Below are 18,408 nucleotides of genomic sequence, written 5' to 3' on the forward strand. Positions count from 1 at the left end.
AAAATATCCACGGGTGTGCTGCTGGTCTATAGTGTCCAACGGGCACAATATTTCGGCGATCATACATGTCGCCATCATCAGGTGAACTGACTGACTGAGCTCCTGTGAACGTGCTGGCACGGAGATCCGTACGCTATGGCTGCTCAGAGGGAACTGGGTTCGGTCGCGGCGGCGGCCGATTTTAATACCCTGCACCCGCGGTGCGCTCCCTCCGCCGTCCGCACCCCGCGCAGTGGAACAGATTGCGACGGCATCCGAGATGACGTCGGTGTGATGGCTCTGTCCGCCGTGGTCGTCACAACTATACGTTTGCTCGATTTACTCTTGATTAACCCAATCGCTGGTTCCCAAGCCTTGCTAAGATTATAGCCACAGTCACGGTTTATGAGGTCGTCATTGGTGCGAATTTCGATGGCCTCTCTAACAACGCTGTCCCAGTATCTCGACGTCTGTACCAGAATCCTCGTGCGGTCATACTCCATGGCGTGATTTTCTGACAAACAATGTTCAGCGACCGCCGACTTGCTCGGATACATCAGTCGAGTGTGCCTCTGGTGTTCACGGCATCGATCCTCGACGGTACGCATCGTCTGACCAATATACGACTTGCCACATTGACACGGAATCTGGTACACGCCGGCCTTCCTCAAACCGAGGTCATCTTTGGCACTCCCCACCAGTGCACGAGTTTTATTTGGAGGACAAAACACAGTTCCGACCCGGTGTTTCTTCAGAATGCGGGCGATTTTCTCCGAGAGTGCGCCTGTGTATGGAATAAATGCAGTGCCTACCTCCTCCCTCGTGACTTCATCCATCTCAACAGGTTGTGCTGCAGTGGTTGGGCAGAGAGCACGTTGAATCTGCCACTCTGAGTACCCATTTTTTCGAAAAACAGTTCTCAGATGTTCCAATTCCTGGGGTAGACTCTCTGCGTCAGAGATAGTGCGCGCCCTATGTACTAGAGTTTTAAGTACCCCATTCCTCTGTGAAGGGTGGTGGCAGCTGTCTGCGTGCAAATACAGATCAGTGTGCGTTGTCTTCCGATACACCCTATGACCTAGGGTGCCATCAGCCCTTCTCTTCACCTTTGTCAGCCGGTAAGCCAATTTCAGAGCACTCCCTCAGATCACGAATGGCCGCCCTCTCTTTACTGCTGATATTTGACAACAATGCTACAGTTGTTGTCTCCCATAAGGACTACACTGATAAGATGAAGAGCCTGCTAAATGACGATTCCTACCGGAAGATCAGCATTGACCCTACAAAGAAGGTGGAGAACAAGACGAGGGCACTTCTCAAGGATGCAGATTTACCAGAGGGTGACGCTAAGAAATTGTTACCTCAAGGTCTGGTACCGCCTAGACTATATGGACTCCCAAAGGTTCACAAAGAGGGGGTACCATTACGCCCCATTGTCAGCAACATCAGGGCACCTACATATTTGTTGGCCAAATACCTGACGGGAATATTAAGTCCTTATGTGGGTAAATGCCCTCATCACATCCGTAATTCCGTGGATTTTGTTAAACGCCTTGACAGCTTCAGGTTGGATGAGTCAGATGATATGGCGAGTTTTGACGTCGTTTCCTTGTTTACAAGGGTACCCCTGCGAGAGTCACTAGAATTGATTAGTCAGAAGTTTGACGAAGACCACTTAACTTTTTAGGCATGTCTTGACTTCCACGTATTTTCTTTTTAATGGAGAATACTACGAACAAACGGAGGGAGTCGCCATGGGTAGCCCACTCTCACCGGTGGTAGCGAATTTGTACATGGAGAACTTCGGGGAGGAAGCCCTGTCGTCATCCGTATGGAAACCTACTTGCTTTTTCCGTTACGTGGACGACACGTTCGTCATCTGGCCACATGGTATGGATAAACTCCTTGACTTTCTCACACATCTAAACTCCATACACCCCAACATCAAATTCACTATGGAGACTGAAACGGAGTGTAAATTACCTTTCCTTGACGTCTTGGTGAAGAGAAGGGCTGACGGCACCCTAGGTCATAGGGTGTATCGGAAGACAACGCACACTGATCTGTATTTGCACGCAGACAGCTGCCACCACCCTTCACAGAGGAATGGGGTACTTAAAACTAGTACATAGGGCGCGCACTATCTCTGACGCAGAGAGTCTACCCCAGGAATTGGAACATCTGAGAACTGCATTTCGAAAAAATGGGTACTCAGAGTGGCAGATTCAACGTGCTCTCTGCCCAACCACTGCAGCACAACCTGTTGAGATGGATGAAGTCACGAGGGAGGAGGTAGGCACTGCATTTATTCCATACACAGGCGCACTCTCGGGGAAAATCGCCCGCATTCAGAAGAAACACCGGGTCGGAACTGTGTTTTGTCCTCCAAATAAAACTCGTGCACTGGTGGGGAGCGCCAAAGATGACCTCGGTTTGAGGAAGGCCGGCGTGTACTAGATTCCGTGTCAATGTGGCAAGTTTTATATTGGTCAGACGATGCGTACCGTCGAGGATCGATGCCGTGAACACCAGAGGCACACTCGACTGATGTATCCGAGCAAGTCGGCGGTCGCTGAACATTGTTTGTCGGAAAATCACGCCATGGAGTATGACCGCACGAGGATTCTGGTACAGATGTCGAGATACTGGGACAGCGTTGTTAGAGAGGCCATCGAAATTCGCACCAATGACGACCTCATAAAACGTGACTGTGGCTATAATCTTAGCAAGGCTTGGGAACCAGCGATTGGGTTAATCAAGAGTAAATCGAGCAAACGTATAGTTGTGACGACCACGGCGGACAGAGCTATCACACCGTCGTCATCTCAGACGCCGTCGCAATCTGTTCCACCGCGCGACCGTGGCGCGGCGCGGGGCGCGGACGGCGGAGGGAGCGCGCCGCGGGCAGAGGGTATTTAAATCCGCCTCCGCCGCGACCGAACCCAGTTCCCTCTGAGCAGCCATAGCGTACGGATCTCCGTGCCAGCACGTTCACAGGAGCTCAGTCCGTCAGTTCACCTGATGATGGCGACATGTATGATCGCCGAAATATTGTGCCCGTTGGACACTATAGACCGGCAGCACACCCGTGGATTTTTGATTATCAAATACGCCGGGAGAAATTCAAGAATCACATAATCAAGATTAATTTCAATCATAAGCTCTGCCTTAAGTTTAAAGCTGCAGCTGTTTCTTTGACCTGTCCACTTACTGTTCATTAGAGAAAAAACAGTGAGCATTTGATCCTGGAATGCTTAATACAAAGCCTATGATTTTAGTAAGGTTGGGGCATCAATTTTTTTGAATTTTAAATCTTTAATTTATTTTACCCAAATTTTTGCTGTTGTCCTTGTTTTCACCATACTGACAGCACTTTTTACAGTAGAAAACTCACACAGAGCATCCTTATTTACAAAATAAAGAGCAAATTCTTTAACGATGGCTTGTAACTCTCTGAAAGAAAGCTCAGTTTCCAACTTTAGTGGTAGAAGATAGTGAACTGGATTTGCATTTGCATTCTATTAGGAAAACTTCCTTTTGGTCTCTCTTTGGGTAAGGTGCAAAAATGTCACCTAAAATTTGGAATTTTGTTGATTATGTTTTCATTGTTTAAATATCCATTTTGCTGTTTATTCGGTGATTTTAAACCCAGTTGTTGCAGGTCCATTGCTAAATTTAACCATTTAACTATACTAGAGACTGCTACATAATTTTTGGGAAGCTGAATGCTTATTTTATTTCTTTTCTTTATTTAGGACTTTACAATTTGATTTTAGTGTCTGAAGCATATCAAGTTGTTGCTAAAATGGAAGAACAAGATCAAGTTAATGGAAATGCAGTTCTGGAAATACTGATTCCCCATGCCATTTAACGACATACAGTGCCTTAAAAGGACTGAAAGCTGTAAAGCAACTTTCCTTAGAAGAACAAGAATGAATTACTAGATGGAGTGGTTTACACTCTACTGAAAATACTCAACTATGCTTCCATCATGAAGCTTTACTCCTGAAGATCTGAATTTTTCCGAAGATATTGCTGCAACCCATTTGGCAAGAAAAACCACACTGCACTAAAAAGCTTGCACTCAATCAACATAGAAATAGCTGACCTACTAAAAAGGATAACTATGTCTGATATTAAACCAAGCCAAAAAAGGTGTCCTTCCTGTAAAAAAGGATTTGATACACTGAAATTCACAAATGGACGTTACATATCAGTCAGATGAAGATGATGAGACTAATGTTGGTCACAATTTGAATACAAGCTTAACATCTGTTGGAATATCTTCATTAAAATTTCAACCAATTGCTGGAAGGGATACAAAAGGATATGCAAAGCACAAAATACATCAAGTTGAATGTGCAATTAAGAAAAGTGCAGAAGTAGAGGACTTTATCCCAGTGAATTGGAGCAACCATCTACAAGCAAGCAATGCTTGAATTTTTCAGATTACATTGAGCTGATCCAAGAATTTGAAGAAAAATTACACACATCCAATAACGAGAAAATTCAAATTTTGACCTTAGTTCCCAAAGATGGTCTATCAAAAAGACCATGGAAGAATTTTTGTTTCAGAAAGAATGGTAAGGAAGGCTAGAAAGTTAGAAGGTGAACAGGGAATATTGGCACAACTTAAAGGTAAATGTGGGGAAAAAGCTTTGAGGATGTGAAGGCACGAGTCATAGAACATTTTTATGATGAGTTTAGTTGGGTTTGTCCAGGAAAAAAGGACTGTATTACTATTTGGATAGATGGAGAAAAGGTTAAAAAACAAATACTTACCAGAAATGTTTGTTGTGTAATGCAATAAAAATGGACCAGAAATAGGATTTTCCAAATTTTGTTAATTAAGGCCAAAGTGGCGTATGACTGAACGCACAGCTGGTTCACATTCAGTTTGTGTCTACACAATATATCAAAATGTGAAACTAATGTTGGCACATAGTCCAATGAAAGAAGATTACAAAATTTTACTGAGCAAATTTGTAATTTGGAAACAACGGATTGCATGCTACATCGCTGTTAATAGGAACAGAAGCTCTAAATGAATATTTGGAAAGCACTTTTGCAGATATTGATTCTGAGGGTACAATTCAGTTCAAACAATGTACTCACACTGATAGACACACACTTGAAACCAGAGAAGTGACAGTGGAATTCATTGAACCATTAGTTACAAAACTGTTGGCCCTTTCTACTCACCACTACATTGCAAAGCATCGGAGCAAGCATTTGCTGTGGTGTCACTGCCAGACACCACACTTGCTAGGTGGTAGTCTTTAAATCGGCCGAGGTCCGTTAGTATACATCGGACCCGCGTGTCGCCACTATCAGTGATTGTAGACCGAGCGCCGCCACACGGCAGGTCAAGAGAGACTTCCTAGCACTCGCCCCTGTTGTACATCCGACTTTGCTAGTGATGGCTCACTGACAAAATACGCTCTCATTTGCCGAGACGAGAGTTTAACGTAGCCTTCAGCTACGTCATTTGCTACGACCTAGCAAGGCGCCATTATCAGTTACAATTGATATTGTGAATCATGTACAGTCCATACCGACGTTCACCATTAATGGATTAAAGTTAAGTATTCCACCAGCTACGTCCATTTTTCTAAATTCTAATTTCCTTGTCCTGTTCCAGACCTCACACCAGCCTGCGTGAGCTAAAACGCGTGCCTTTCGGCCTCTTTCTAGTAACACGGTGTTGGCTCTCCTGCCAACCAAAACATTTGCAGTTCACTAAAGAAGGTCTCAAACCAGGAGACTTTATTATGTTAACGGATTTCACAGAAAATTACTCCTTTACTGTCCAAGACACAGCGCAGGGATTCCATTGGGAAAATAGTCAAGCTACAGTACATCCATTTGTCATTTACTACAAAGATAATGAAGACCTAAAGAATGTCAGCTACTGCATGATCAGTGATTACCTCTGACATAATTGCAGTGCATGTGTTTTTAACATACTTATCAAATCCCTTAAGTGCATTTTTAAAGAAATTAAGCATATTCATTATTTTAGTGATGGTTCTGCAGCGCAGTACAAAAATTTTTAAAAGCTGCCAACAACTATGTCATCAAAAGATTTTGGCATTACTGCGGAATGGAATTTTTTCAGAATAAACCATGCGAAATCATGTGACTGAATTGGTGGCACAGTTAAGCATTTGGCAGCAAGAGCTAGCCTTCAATGCCCAATTGACAACCAAATCTTAACACCAAGTGATCTGTTTGAATATTGCTAAATAAAAAAATGTTTGTGGCATTGAATTTATTTATACTAAAAAAGAAATTGAAGATGGAAAAATTATCAAGAGAAATGTTTTGAGGATGGATGTACAGTGTCTGGTACAGGAACCATCACTATTTTGTGCCAACTGATGAAAAGTGCCTTAAGATTCACAGAGTATCAAATGATACATTGTTCTTTATAGCAAATGTTAACCAACATGTTGAAGTTGCTACTAAACATGTTGCCATTAATGGCTTCAAATGGCTCTGAGCACTATGGGACTCAACTGCTGAGGTCATTAGTCCCCTAGAACTTAGAACTAGTTAAACCTAACTAACCTAAGGACATCACAAACATCCATGCCCTAGGCAGGATTCGAACCTGCGACCGTAGCGGTCTCGCGGTTCCAGACTGTAGCGCCTTTAACCGCACGGCCACTTCGGCCGGCCTGTTGCCATTAATGAACTACAGCCGAGCCAGTATGTTGCTTGCATTTATGATGGAAAATGGCGGATAGCAAATATCTTAAGTTTCATGTGAAGAAAAAGATTCCTTCATTAATTTCATGCATCCTCATGGAGCTGCTCGATCATTTCATTGGCCTATGAGAAGGGACATATGCTGGACCCCAGAACAACAGATAATTGCCGCCATACCAGTCCCAGCTGCTTCAATGATGGGGCTGCAATGCAGTTTGCTGGAAGCAATAGGTTTGGACATCAACAAAAAATTTGAAACATTTAACAATTGAAGAATTCTGTATTACAGATTGGGAACCAGAGACCCAAAAAGGCTTGGGAACCTGCTAGATACCAACTTTCAGGCTTTGGAACCGGCAGTAAAGAAACCCATCCATGCCTGAACTTGCATGGCTATCAGGCATGGCCCCTTGGCGATGTGGTTACCAGTCTTGAGATTGATAATGGCATAGCCACCATGGACCAACGCAAGGATTTTCCAAATTACCAAAAGAGTCAATAGTTTAGGCGAATTTTTTGCACCTTACCCAAGAGAGACCAAACTGAAAATAAGTTTTTCTAACAGAATGAAATGTGCTCTGTTGAATGGTGTTAACTGATGTAATGTGGTAGGTGTCCATTTTGAGATATATGACTTTGAACACAAGTATTTTTGATATATTCATAGCAAATTTACAGGATGGTAGCACAGTAATTAAACACACAAGCTATCGCCAAAATTTGTGATATACGAAACACCCAGACAGTAGTTTGGCAAAAGACCAGGTCCATAGTGCACTTTCTCTAAGACATATCTCAAACTATGGGGCAAATTTCTCGTGACATGATTTGTTGCACACTTTGAACTGAGATTATGCCAAATGCATTGCTTTCTGAACTCCACTTGCAACATTTGTGTGTAGAGCATACAAACTTGTACCACTATACCCAGAAGCAAGAGTCCAGCTCTTTTAAATTAGGAACAGTGGAATGGCAAACTTGATAATTTCTTCATGACTTATCGGTTTCTGTAAAAGTGGTCTTTACGAAAATTTCTTTAGCACCTCAACCAAGTTACAGGTGAACCTGAAACTTTGCATAAGTTCCCTGTACAAATTGAAGATGATCGAGCTGGGATCATCTAAACTGGGACACTTGAAATGGAATGACCCATTTGTAAATTTGTTAGATTTTATTGTATTATTTTTGAGCATTTTATGCCATGGAAAAAATAAATGTTTTGTTTAATTCCTTTTTGATTCCATAGACCAAAAAATGAGTGGATCCTTATAGGTGAAACTAACAGAAAAAAAGAGACATGCTTAGGACACATCTGTGTATCACATTTCAGTGCACTTTTACATAGCCTATTCAATTTACTCCACAAGTAAGCCTTATTAATTTCACTGTACTCTTAAAAACCTGCTCTCAGCTTGAAGAGCTACCCAAAAATATGATACGAGTGAAAGCAAATGAAGTAATTGTCTTACTATTTATTTACACCCCCCCATTGTCATCCAGTTCAAGGAAACATGTATAATTATGTAGCTGAAATTCACTATGACTAAATCTCCCTTCTCCCTTATAATCATGGTCAGATTTTGGTCATCTCCCTTGAACCCAGGATCAAATGTTGGTCGCCATACCCGCACAGTCAGATTTTGTGCACATTGATTTTTCTTCTGAAGCCACCTGGAATCTTTTGTCTATGAAACACCCACTGAGACTGATAGCACATGTTGTGGCAGCCTCCAACGCAATTTCTACTTTGCCAGGAGTATCTGAAGGAGTGTCACTGCATGGCGTGCATTCAAGCAGGAGGGCATAATTTCTAACACTTTTTGGAACTTCACCTCAACTCCCCATTTACCTTTATGCCACAGAAACTGAAAACGTCACCCTGCAGACCTATTACCACAATGGCTCATTTGATGTGTGCGTACCCTCCCTACTGTGCACAATGCTGTTCCACGACACGTAGCTTACAACTTCCTACTAAAAAAATACTGAAGATCAGGAAAAACATACTATGCTTGTCATATTTGTGGTCAGAAATTTCTTGAGCTGCTGATGTTCAATTTTATTATTTTTTTAATGAACAGGGCTTACAATGTGTGTAATGATAAAATTTGTTAACAGTACTATTTCTGAAATTTGTATTTTCATGTATGTGAAGCATTTTAATATTAACATCTCAACATTGAAGCTACTTTTAATTTTTGTATTTGTGAAACTGATGTGCATTAAATCCCTGTAATACAGAGTCTGAAGTGATGACTTCTAGACAATTACTTCCAAACAACATTATAGGATGTTCTTTCCTTGCCAGCTTTTAAAGGCATGAAGTCCTGCTATGGACTAAGAGTGTTGTGAAGGGAAGGTACTCCAGTGTCCTTATCAGCGAGGAGCAATAATACACAAATGTGATAGGTGCTTCAAAGTTTTACACTGAACTAACAATTTGTTTCATAAGTTGATAGTTTCATCTAACTGCATATATTTCTACACTGATAATAGTAACTACAAAATTCTCAAATTGAAATTAGAATCAGAACAAAAGTGCCGTGGCTGTGCACCTGCTGCAGTATTGTTTATGGGTTACTTTCCCAAAACACTTGCTCACAGTAGGATAGTAATTTAGTCTTAAGGGGTGGTGATTCAGTAGCTTTGCTTAAGTAAACCAAGCTGTGGAGGGTATGTCCATTCACACTGCTAAGTTGTTGTCTCCATCGCAGTGGAGCTCTAACTTGTGGGTGAATCAGACAATGTCTTGCAGCCAGGCTTCTCATGAGAGGTGAATGAAGAGATTAAAAATCTGAAGAAGAGGAAATGCACTGGTCAAATAGAACATCTAATGTGCTTTTTAGATACCTCAGGAATTTAAGATCCATAAAGTTGTTTCAGTTTCTTAACAGATCGAGTGCAAAGTGAAGCAACATATCAATACTCCTAAGAGAAGCCATACTTGCAGCAAGAAAACTGCATGCATTTTTTCTAACCTCCTGGCTAGAGCAGGTGACTGTATTCCTAACCTGACATTTTTAATTTTGTTTATCTACTGTTAAAAACCCTAGTAGTTCCACCAATTCTTCGTATTTGGTGACGGTGTCTGCTTCATTTCCATACTTGGGACATTTCAAATTCCACCTGGTTCTATGCAACAAGTAACAAAATTTACTGCAATATCACCACTCCAACAAGTTATGTTGCTGGCACACGAAAGACTGAAATAGAGGGGAATGAACTGTCTTCCACATAGATGATATTCCTTTCTATGAGTGCCATTTTGAGAGTGTTGGGGTAGGGGAAGTTACTATTTTGGTTACTATCCAATTTAGTTGTTCAGATCCTCTAAACCAGTTTAGTGAACTACTTTACTAATGATGCTGTCCTTATATTTATTTTTAAGACACCGGACATTGGCTGCTGTCAAGGGGCCCTCTGTAAGACTGCACTGCTGCTACAGAGGAAAGCAGCAAGTACCACTACTTTTAGGGAAAAGAAACACCACTGTAAACACATCTTTGACAAATCAGGTGTTATGACTGATTGTAGCAAAGATGTGTTCAATGGCCTCATTCATGTGAAGCTGAACCACAACACAAAGCAAGACATTGATTTCACTAACACCTGAAATCAAGACAGTCTATACAGGCCAAAATATCAACTGACCGAGACAAGTTGCCATCCAAACAGTGCCCATGGAAATGATTAGTGTACTATCAAATAGTTTTCATTTCATATCAACAGTAGTTTAAAGCAAAAATGTTGAGTGACAACATCCACTTTATAAACTCTGTACAATACTTTGACAACCAACAATATGTATGGCTCTGAGCACTATGGGACTCAACATCTAAGGTCATTAGTCCCCTAGAACTACTTAAACCTAACTAATTTAAGGACATCACACACATTCATGCCCGAGGCAGGATTCGAAACTGCGACCGTAGCAGTCACGCGGCTCCGGACTGAAGTGCCTACAACCGCACTGCCACCACGGCCGGCTCAACAATACGTATACATGTGTTGTAATTTCAATACAATAATGTCCATTCTATTATTGAATTCCTGGTATCTGTCACGTGACAGTGCAGTCTAGTGGAAGTAATGGCATTACTAAACTGATTACTATTGCCTCACCCTGCCATATTCCTCTGTGAAGAACTTTGCAATCTGCTGTCGCTGGTCATTCGAGCGCTGTGTGAGAATGTCTATAATCGCCTGCTCGTCTGTACCCAGACCCTTCATAGCAGCCCTCAGTGTTGCTCCATCTTCTGCTGCGTTGAAGTCTGTGGCTGGTCTCACCGTTGGTTCCGGCTAACACATCGAAGAAACAGATGTTGATAAACATGTCTATTGCAATTTATGATTACAATTTCTAATGTAACACGTAAGAATTTAATTACACTTCATATTTGTCGCTTCAAAAAGAGCAGTCCGCAAAGCAATCTTTCTTCCGCCAAAATTGGCAATTGTTAACGCAGGCACTATTTCTGAGACGGCAATGAACCTTATTTTATATATCATTTTACGACTTCGCTCTGCAAATTGAAGCGATACATTTGAATACTAAACATCACAAGAAATTATTTTGGAAAATGATATGATTAAATTTTTAAATACAAAAATCAAGCTTAGTAACTGTAACAAGCAGATCAATAATTTCATCAGATTCATCGATTATCACTGGCAACCATACTTTGTCCCCCAACTTCCCACGATCAACGACGATTTTTGCAACAGCTGAACAACAGAAAAACACTCACTACTACCTCTACCCACAATTTTTATATCTTTTACTCTAACCGCAGCTCACTGCGCCCTGTTAGGGAATGTACAAATCATTTTACTTATTGCGACACGGTTCGCATAAAGGATAAATGGATATTTAGTAATTATCTGGCTCCCATAACAATTTTACTGTAGGTTTCACGCGGGCAGTACCAAAACAATACATAGTATTATTTTTGACACAGAGTAAAAGAAATCCTACACTCTCAATCTCATTTACAGACTTAATGCTGTTTAACATATTGGGCAAAGTTTGGTTCTCTAAAGCCAAAATACTAATAAATCTTTAAAAGGAATTTGTGCGAACTTTTATACGAAATCCGAAAACAACACAAGTAAATAGCTTCCCATGCTACACCGATAAATGTGATGTTATTTATTATGCTATTTGATGTAGTAACCTATTTTAGCACAAAAACTTACCACGTAGTCACCCATTACTGCTCACAGTCAAGTCCTCGACGCACCACACACCACTTCTCCGTCGGAACGACTGAAAGGCGAAAGCTCCAGTGACCTGCAACACAAGTGAAACGAACCGAGCTGACTAACGTAACTTCAAGGCCGCATTGCTTTGCTCTGACGCGGCCCTGTTTGGAAGTTCTTGTAATAGAAGGAACTTCCCCGTCGTCAACAATTGTACACGGCTGCCGATCGGCTTATTGCAAGCCATCGCTCCCCACTATCCTGACTTCAATGCAGTTCACGACCTACACCGTGAACCTAGACAATGCTTTGTGAAATAACTTACTGTTTACTTTAAGCCGATACGCAAATGGTGGAAGCAGCGGCGCATATTTAGAGATTTTATCCAGTTGATTTGATCTGACTAAATCACGTTTTGCTACTTAAATCACGTTTTGCTACTGATTGTAATACACAAATCATACAATTCAGTCAGCTGCGTTGCCACATGTGAGAAGCTAGAGGTATTATAAACAATTCTAGGACTTTCAATACTGACACTTCCGCGAAGGTTCAAATAAGTTAGTGCATGAAGCCGATACCTGACCGAGCGATATAGCGCAATGCATAAGGAAGGCACTGCACACATTCTAGATGAGCAGACTTCAATTCTATTCCGCCATACAAAATTCTTTTTTCAGCAGGTTTCAAAAAATCAAATACCGGGGTCGTTCCTCTGAATGGAGCGTTAACCTCGTCTGGTTTTGTTCGTAACTGTTAAACAATTCAAATTATATTACTTAAAAAACAAAGTACTCATAAACGACTTCACATTTTAGGATGTCGTTGGATTGGAACAGTGCTTGTTGGTCTTTACATTTTTCATGAAAAAGCGCACGTGGTCTAATAGCCATCGAACTGAACTTTCAGTCAGCGCCTAAGCTCAAGATCATAGACATAAAATAGAAATAACTACAGTATGGTGGCCTCAATCTCTGAACTATTGGGAATCTCTTAAATAATTTCATTATTGATAGATTTGCTATCTTCGATCTAGAATGAATCGAGTATTTCGGGAGTAATGTATGTGGAAAGACGAAATATAAAAACAGAGCTTAAATGAGGAAACAAATTGAGAAGTAGCACAATGTTAGAGCCAAGTCAATGGACCAATATCGTTTTATCCTTGGGGTACAGCAGTACATGGAAGTCAAATATGGAACTAAGGGGTAAGAGGTTGCTACTGTATAAGCGGACCAGTTTTTAATAATCTGCAAAATGTATTATGGCGAAACGACGAAGCATTACACAGACACGAATATTAACGCGGATTTAGGCGCTCGTTTTAATTTGTATTGTGTTCAAAATTCAGCAGAGATCCGTACTCAGTTATAAGAGTATATTCAATATGTGGCAACGGCTGCATTTCTAGCTATTACCAGAGCAATCGTAATAATAAAGGCTGTATTTTCTTTTATCATCATGACAGCATCTGTGTGAATAATGGGAAATTCTTAAAATTTCAGCGGCAACATAACATTACACGGAAATTAAACTGGGAATAGTCCGCATTAATGGTTGCCATAAACTGCCTCGCTCTGCTGTAAAATTACGAGACGACTGCAGCCTTTGCACGTCGTTTGACAAAACGTTAAGGCGGACAAAAAAATAGAATCTTTGACATCTGTTTTTCAGTCTGTGATGTTACATGAGCGATGTACCACATGTGTATTTAGTAAATTCACTGTGACGTTCACTTTTCTTTCGTACCAAAAGATGTGGTTATAGGTCTTGAGCGTAGAAACTGTCTGGAGAACAAACGGTCCTGGTTAAACATTCATAGATTAGGCAAGCAACTGTCTCCGTTAATTAAGCGTTTGAACAAGTTTTCTCCTCCCGGAAAAAAAGTAAAGGCATGTCCGAGGAGTCAGAAAATCAGAATGGACTAGTCTAGCAATCTGCAGGAGTTCTAGCGACGGGTTTGCAGTTACTATACACGATACGAAAAAACGCTCAAGCCTCCTCAAGGTTCTGCGCCAGAAGAAATTTACGCAATGTGTTACTTCATTTTCTAATTTTTTCAAGAGACTTAATGTTAACTTAGAAATTCGGCCATGAAGTAACCGTGCTAAAGAAACAGCTCCGTGTCAAAAAGGAATTTTTCTATCACATTTTGTATTTGTTAAATGAAAGATTCCTTCGAGCAGCATAATTTGTTGCTTTCGAGGTCAATTTATTAAATAATTTTCGAATTTTTATCTTGTACCTGCGGACGTTATCGGTCTCCTTCGAAATGGCTTCATTTGTTGGAATAAAGGTATTATAATGGGATGAACAGACATCTACATGGAATTGTCAAGTGGAACGACAGCATAGGCCTAGTTGTAAAGCAAATGGCAGGCTACGATTCGTTGGTAGTATGTTGCGAAACTGCAGTTTTTCCTAGGAAGTGATTGTATTCAAACCATTTGTACTCCCACATGTTAATAATGCACAAGTTTGAGGGACCCATATCAACTCAGATTGACCGAGTACAATGAACGTGTATGAGGACTGTGAGAATAGTTGCAGGCTGGTTTTGACTCCCTAACTGGCGATCGGCAGACGCTTTAAGATCGGCACCGTACATCTCAGGACTACCTGCTTGTAAAGTTTCAAGAGCCGTTTTTCAGGACAGAAAATATTTTTCAGCTCCATGTACTTAACGCTTAGAGATACGCGATGTTCGCGAGAGGGAGTGGAGGAAGTATCACGCTTACAACAGATCGCACTGCACTTAAGCATTCATTCTTCCCAAGCTGTATCCGTAAACATATGCCACGTAATTCAATGACTTGCTGAGTGTAGATGAAGATACTATCTCATCTAGATCTTTTCGTTATACTTAGACTCTCTGACCAAATTTTTTACATTAGATCTAGATTACTGTATAAATAGTGTTCTTTTAACTACAACCAGTAAAAAACAAATACTGGTGCCGGAAGTTACGTAATTTTTCGTGCATTTAGACTTTGCGCATGACTGTACTTAACGGCAACCTAAATATCACAAATAATTACACAGGGCCTAAGTTCATAGTGGAACGCTACGTTTAGGTTTCTGCCCGCTCGCCAGGTCGATTGAGCGACTATGTCGAGACCTTGCAGCTATTGACCGATTCCGTCTGTTATTCGCAGGTTGCTACACCGCTTTACTTCCGTGAGCATTTTAGCAAACTAAATCTCTGTAAGTCTGATTTGGTCTTTCATAGGCCCCTCGAGAAATACCTCCCAGTTGCTTCGTGATAAATATCAACTATACAAAAATTTAAACGCTGTTTTACATTTCTGTGCTATGAATATTAGAAAAATAGTAATTACACTGTATTTACGTTCATCTACAATCATTTTTATGCTTCGTCGATTCCCGCTTCTGTACCATTCATAATGATTGCAGTGTATACTTAGTAAGACCACCCTATTATGATAGCGTTCCTCTACTTTTACAGTTCCAAGAAGTATGTAATGATGACCATGGGAAGTCAACCAACTATAGCGACAATCTACGTACATCATATTTAAGGGCTTTTTATACTTTAAGATGACACTATTGATTCAAAACGCAGCTTCAGTAAATTAATGTTTTAAGTTTCGCTGTCAAATATTGTGTCAGGTATTATACAAGGATTGAGTAAAAAAATGTTGACACCACCAGAACGCATGCTTGAACACAAATAAGGATTCTAGCCAAGCCTGTAGGTTGTGTTTTATTTGACCGCGAACGGCACCTGTGCAATGTCGTCAATACGTCCTGATCGAAACGTGTTGTGTGTTATTGTGGGCACACATGTTGGAGTTATAAGGATTCGAACGTGGGCAAACTTTTGGTGCTCTTATGGTGGGCGTTTTCGTTACCAAGGGAGCCAAAGTGTTTCGTGTTCCAAGCGGCAACGTATCGAAAATTTATATCCCATACAGGGACAGCGGAAAAACGTCTTCCACAAAGTGGATGTAAGTGTGCGTCGAGTATTCGTGTCGGGCGGTCACTGAAGAGGATTGCGACGAAAAATATGACGGACGGACGCCACTGACCGCAGAACACCACTCTCGCGAACCCTGTCAGCACCAAAAGACAAAGTGAATGTCATAAGCTGAGAATTGCAAGGCGACCTGGAATCCCACGGCCACTCAGAGATAGAAATGCCTGTCACAGGAAAAAGGTGCCGAAGCCATAAATTCTAGACTGTGAAGCAACGGAAGAGTCATTTGGTCGGTCTTGTTGCGCACTGTTGCCAAGTTCTGGCAGAGTTTACGACCTAAGAATGAAACATGGCAAGGGTTCTGTGATGATGTGGGAAACCATATCATCGTGATCCATGGACACCCCACCACGGCCACTCTGCATATTCTAACTGCCGAGGATTACGCGACTGTTTTGGGTCATCAGGTCCATCCCATGGTACAATATTTGTTCCCCAATGGTGATGCAATGTGCCAAGACAGGCGCCTGCTCACAAGCTCTTATCGTACAGGGCTGACTTCAGTATTATTTTGGTCTACTTAGGAGAGAACTGTGCGAGATCGCTATCTACTTCCATCATTACATGAACCTACCATTGTGTTGCAGGGAGAATGGTGTAAGACTCTTTGAAACCATACAGAAGCCGTATTTATCCATTCCGAGACGACTGGATGTTGTTTTGAATGTCAGAGTTTCCTACACCGTATTATGCACATGGTGATATGATTTTGGTGTTTCCAGCTCCGGTACCTATAACCTTATCGATATATTGTCACTGATTTCGAAAGAAATATCTGTAATAATGAACGTATAAACCTCATCTTTCAGTATTTTCTTATGATGCACGACTGTCGTAAAATATCTCTACTGGAGTCTGCACGCTTAAAGTTCTTTTTAGAAAAGACCTTAGATGCGTTCACTAACTGCCTTCTCACTTTTCCTTCACAACCCCGTGACACTACTACTCGTTTTCAGTCCACTAGGAACCACAAGCATCCATGGCAATCTGAATATGTGGGGAGCAGCTGGCGGTTTGCACGGCAGACCGAAGAGAGAAATGATTGATCGTATGGCACTGGCCGGGAGACCCCGCCACTGGTAATTGGGCCGATATATTCCAAACCACTTCAGCGAGTTGCGCGTGGAATACTGTTCCAAATCGGAGAAAGCGGGAAACTTGGCCGAGAATCGAACCCGGGAGCCCTGGGTACAGACTAGAGGAAGCTACGCTAATAACGAGCTACGGAACTTTCGAGAAAATACGCCTGAATTTAACACTGCGCCAGCAGCGAAATGTAAATTACCTTACTTAACTTCAGTCTTAAGTAACGAGTCCCATTGTCATCCGCGCAGGTCTTGCGTCTACATGGGATAATAGAATAGGCACTTGCAGACCAGAATGTCTGATGACAATACCTCAGAACTTTAACAATGTTGCGTTTTGGTGCCATGAAGTACATAGTTGCTGTATAATTACATTAAGTATTTCAAATACCTCTAGGTAAGTACTGAATGTGCATTTTTATTTTACCTTTTACATTTCATTTTATTCATTTAAAACATCGTCAGCGGTTCTAGATCGAAAAAACAGTTCCTGCCAATACATTTTTGGGTAGTCTTAGCCAAGTCAGATGTGACAACCTATTAGAGAATGAATGGTCGTCAAAGTAAAGCGGCAGTATTTCTGTAACGACTGATCTGTTGACAGTCCTAGTCTTTGGGGAAAAACCTTGAGAAGATCTAAGACATCATAATCAATGAGTCGTGAGAACTGCAGAATTGCAAATGCTGTAAGAAGCTTCTCTTTCTGCGACCTCTATTTTCTACTTTCGTTAAATAGCTAAGTGGATGTCTAATCCAAAAAAGAAATACCGTTACCCAATTTTCAAATGTAAAGTAGATATCACCATTATACCGGAATGCAACGTATATTTAGACTCGAGGACGTCACGACAAAACTATTCCACCTGGTATGCTAGAGATATGAGACAGGTGAAAGACTAAGACGACATAGTAATTCTTATTTCAAGTAAGGCATGTGGTGACGGATGAACGTATTTCCGAACTATCAGTTTAATAAGTCGTACTTCCAAATTACTGACACGAATTATTTACAGAAGAATGTAATTATGAGAATCCGACCTGAGGGAAGATCAGTGTATAGAAATTAAGAAATTCAGCCTTCAGTTGCAACTGAAGGCTGAAGTTCTCAATTTCTGAACAATTCAAGGTTGCTGAAGCGCTGCACTATATTAAAGATTTAAAGATCAGTGTGTTTATGATAAATGTAGGAACATGCGAGGCAATACTGACCCTGTGGCTTATCTTGCAAGATAAGTCACAGACAGGCAAACTGCATTTGTAGATTAAGAAACAACCACCTGACAATTTTAACTGAAATATACTCTCTGAAATCTTTAAGATAGCAGGGATAGGATATAGGTAACAATGTCTTCTGTAGCTTGTACAGGAACCAGACTATGGTAATAAGATGCGAAGGATGTGAAAAGGAAGCAGTTGAAGGGAGTGGGTTAGGGTTGC

At 41.2% G+C, this 18,408-nt stretch overlaps 1 protein-coding gene across 3 annotated transcripts in view; it reads right to left on the minus strand.

Annotated features, from left to right (window-relative positions):
- Window positions 1-18,408, minus strand: part of LOC126244320 (annexin B10) — a 113,980-nt gene that overhangs the window by 34,121 nt on the left and 61,451 nt on the right. For all 3 annotated transcript variants that reach the window (XM_049948229.1, XM_049948230.1, XM_049948228.1), the window contains exons 2-3: window positions 11,887-11,980; window positions 10,813-10,989 (exon numbers count right to left, since the gene is read on the minus strand). In XM_049948229.1, the coding sequence (XP_049804186.1) occupies window positions 10,813-10,989; window positions 11,887-11,901 (192 nt within the window). In that variant the 5' untranslated portion in view covers window positions 11,902-11,980. The remainder of the gene's footprint in view (window positions 1-10,812; window positions 10,990-11,886; window positions 11,981-18,408) is intronic.

Source organism: Schistocerca nitens, chromosome 1 (genome assembly GCF_023898315.1).
Source record: "Schistocerca nitens isolate TAMUIC-IGC-003100 chromosome 1, iqSchNite1.1, whole genome shotgun sequence".
NCBI lineage: Eukaryota > Metazoa > Arthropoda > Insecta > Orthoptera > Acrididae > Schistocerca > Schistocerca nitens.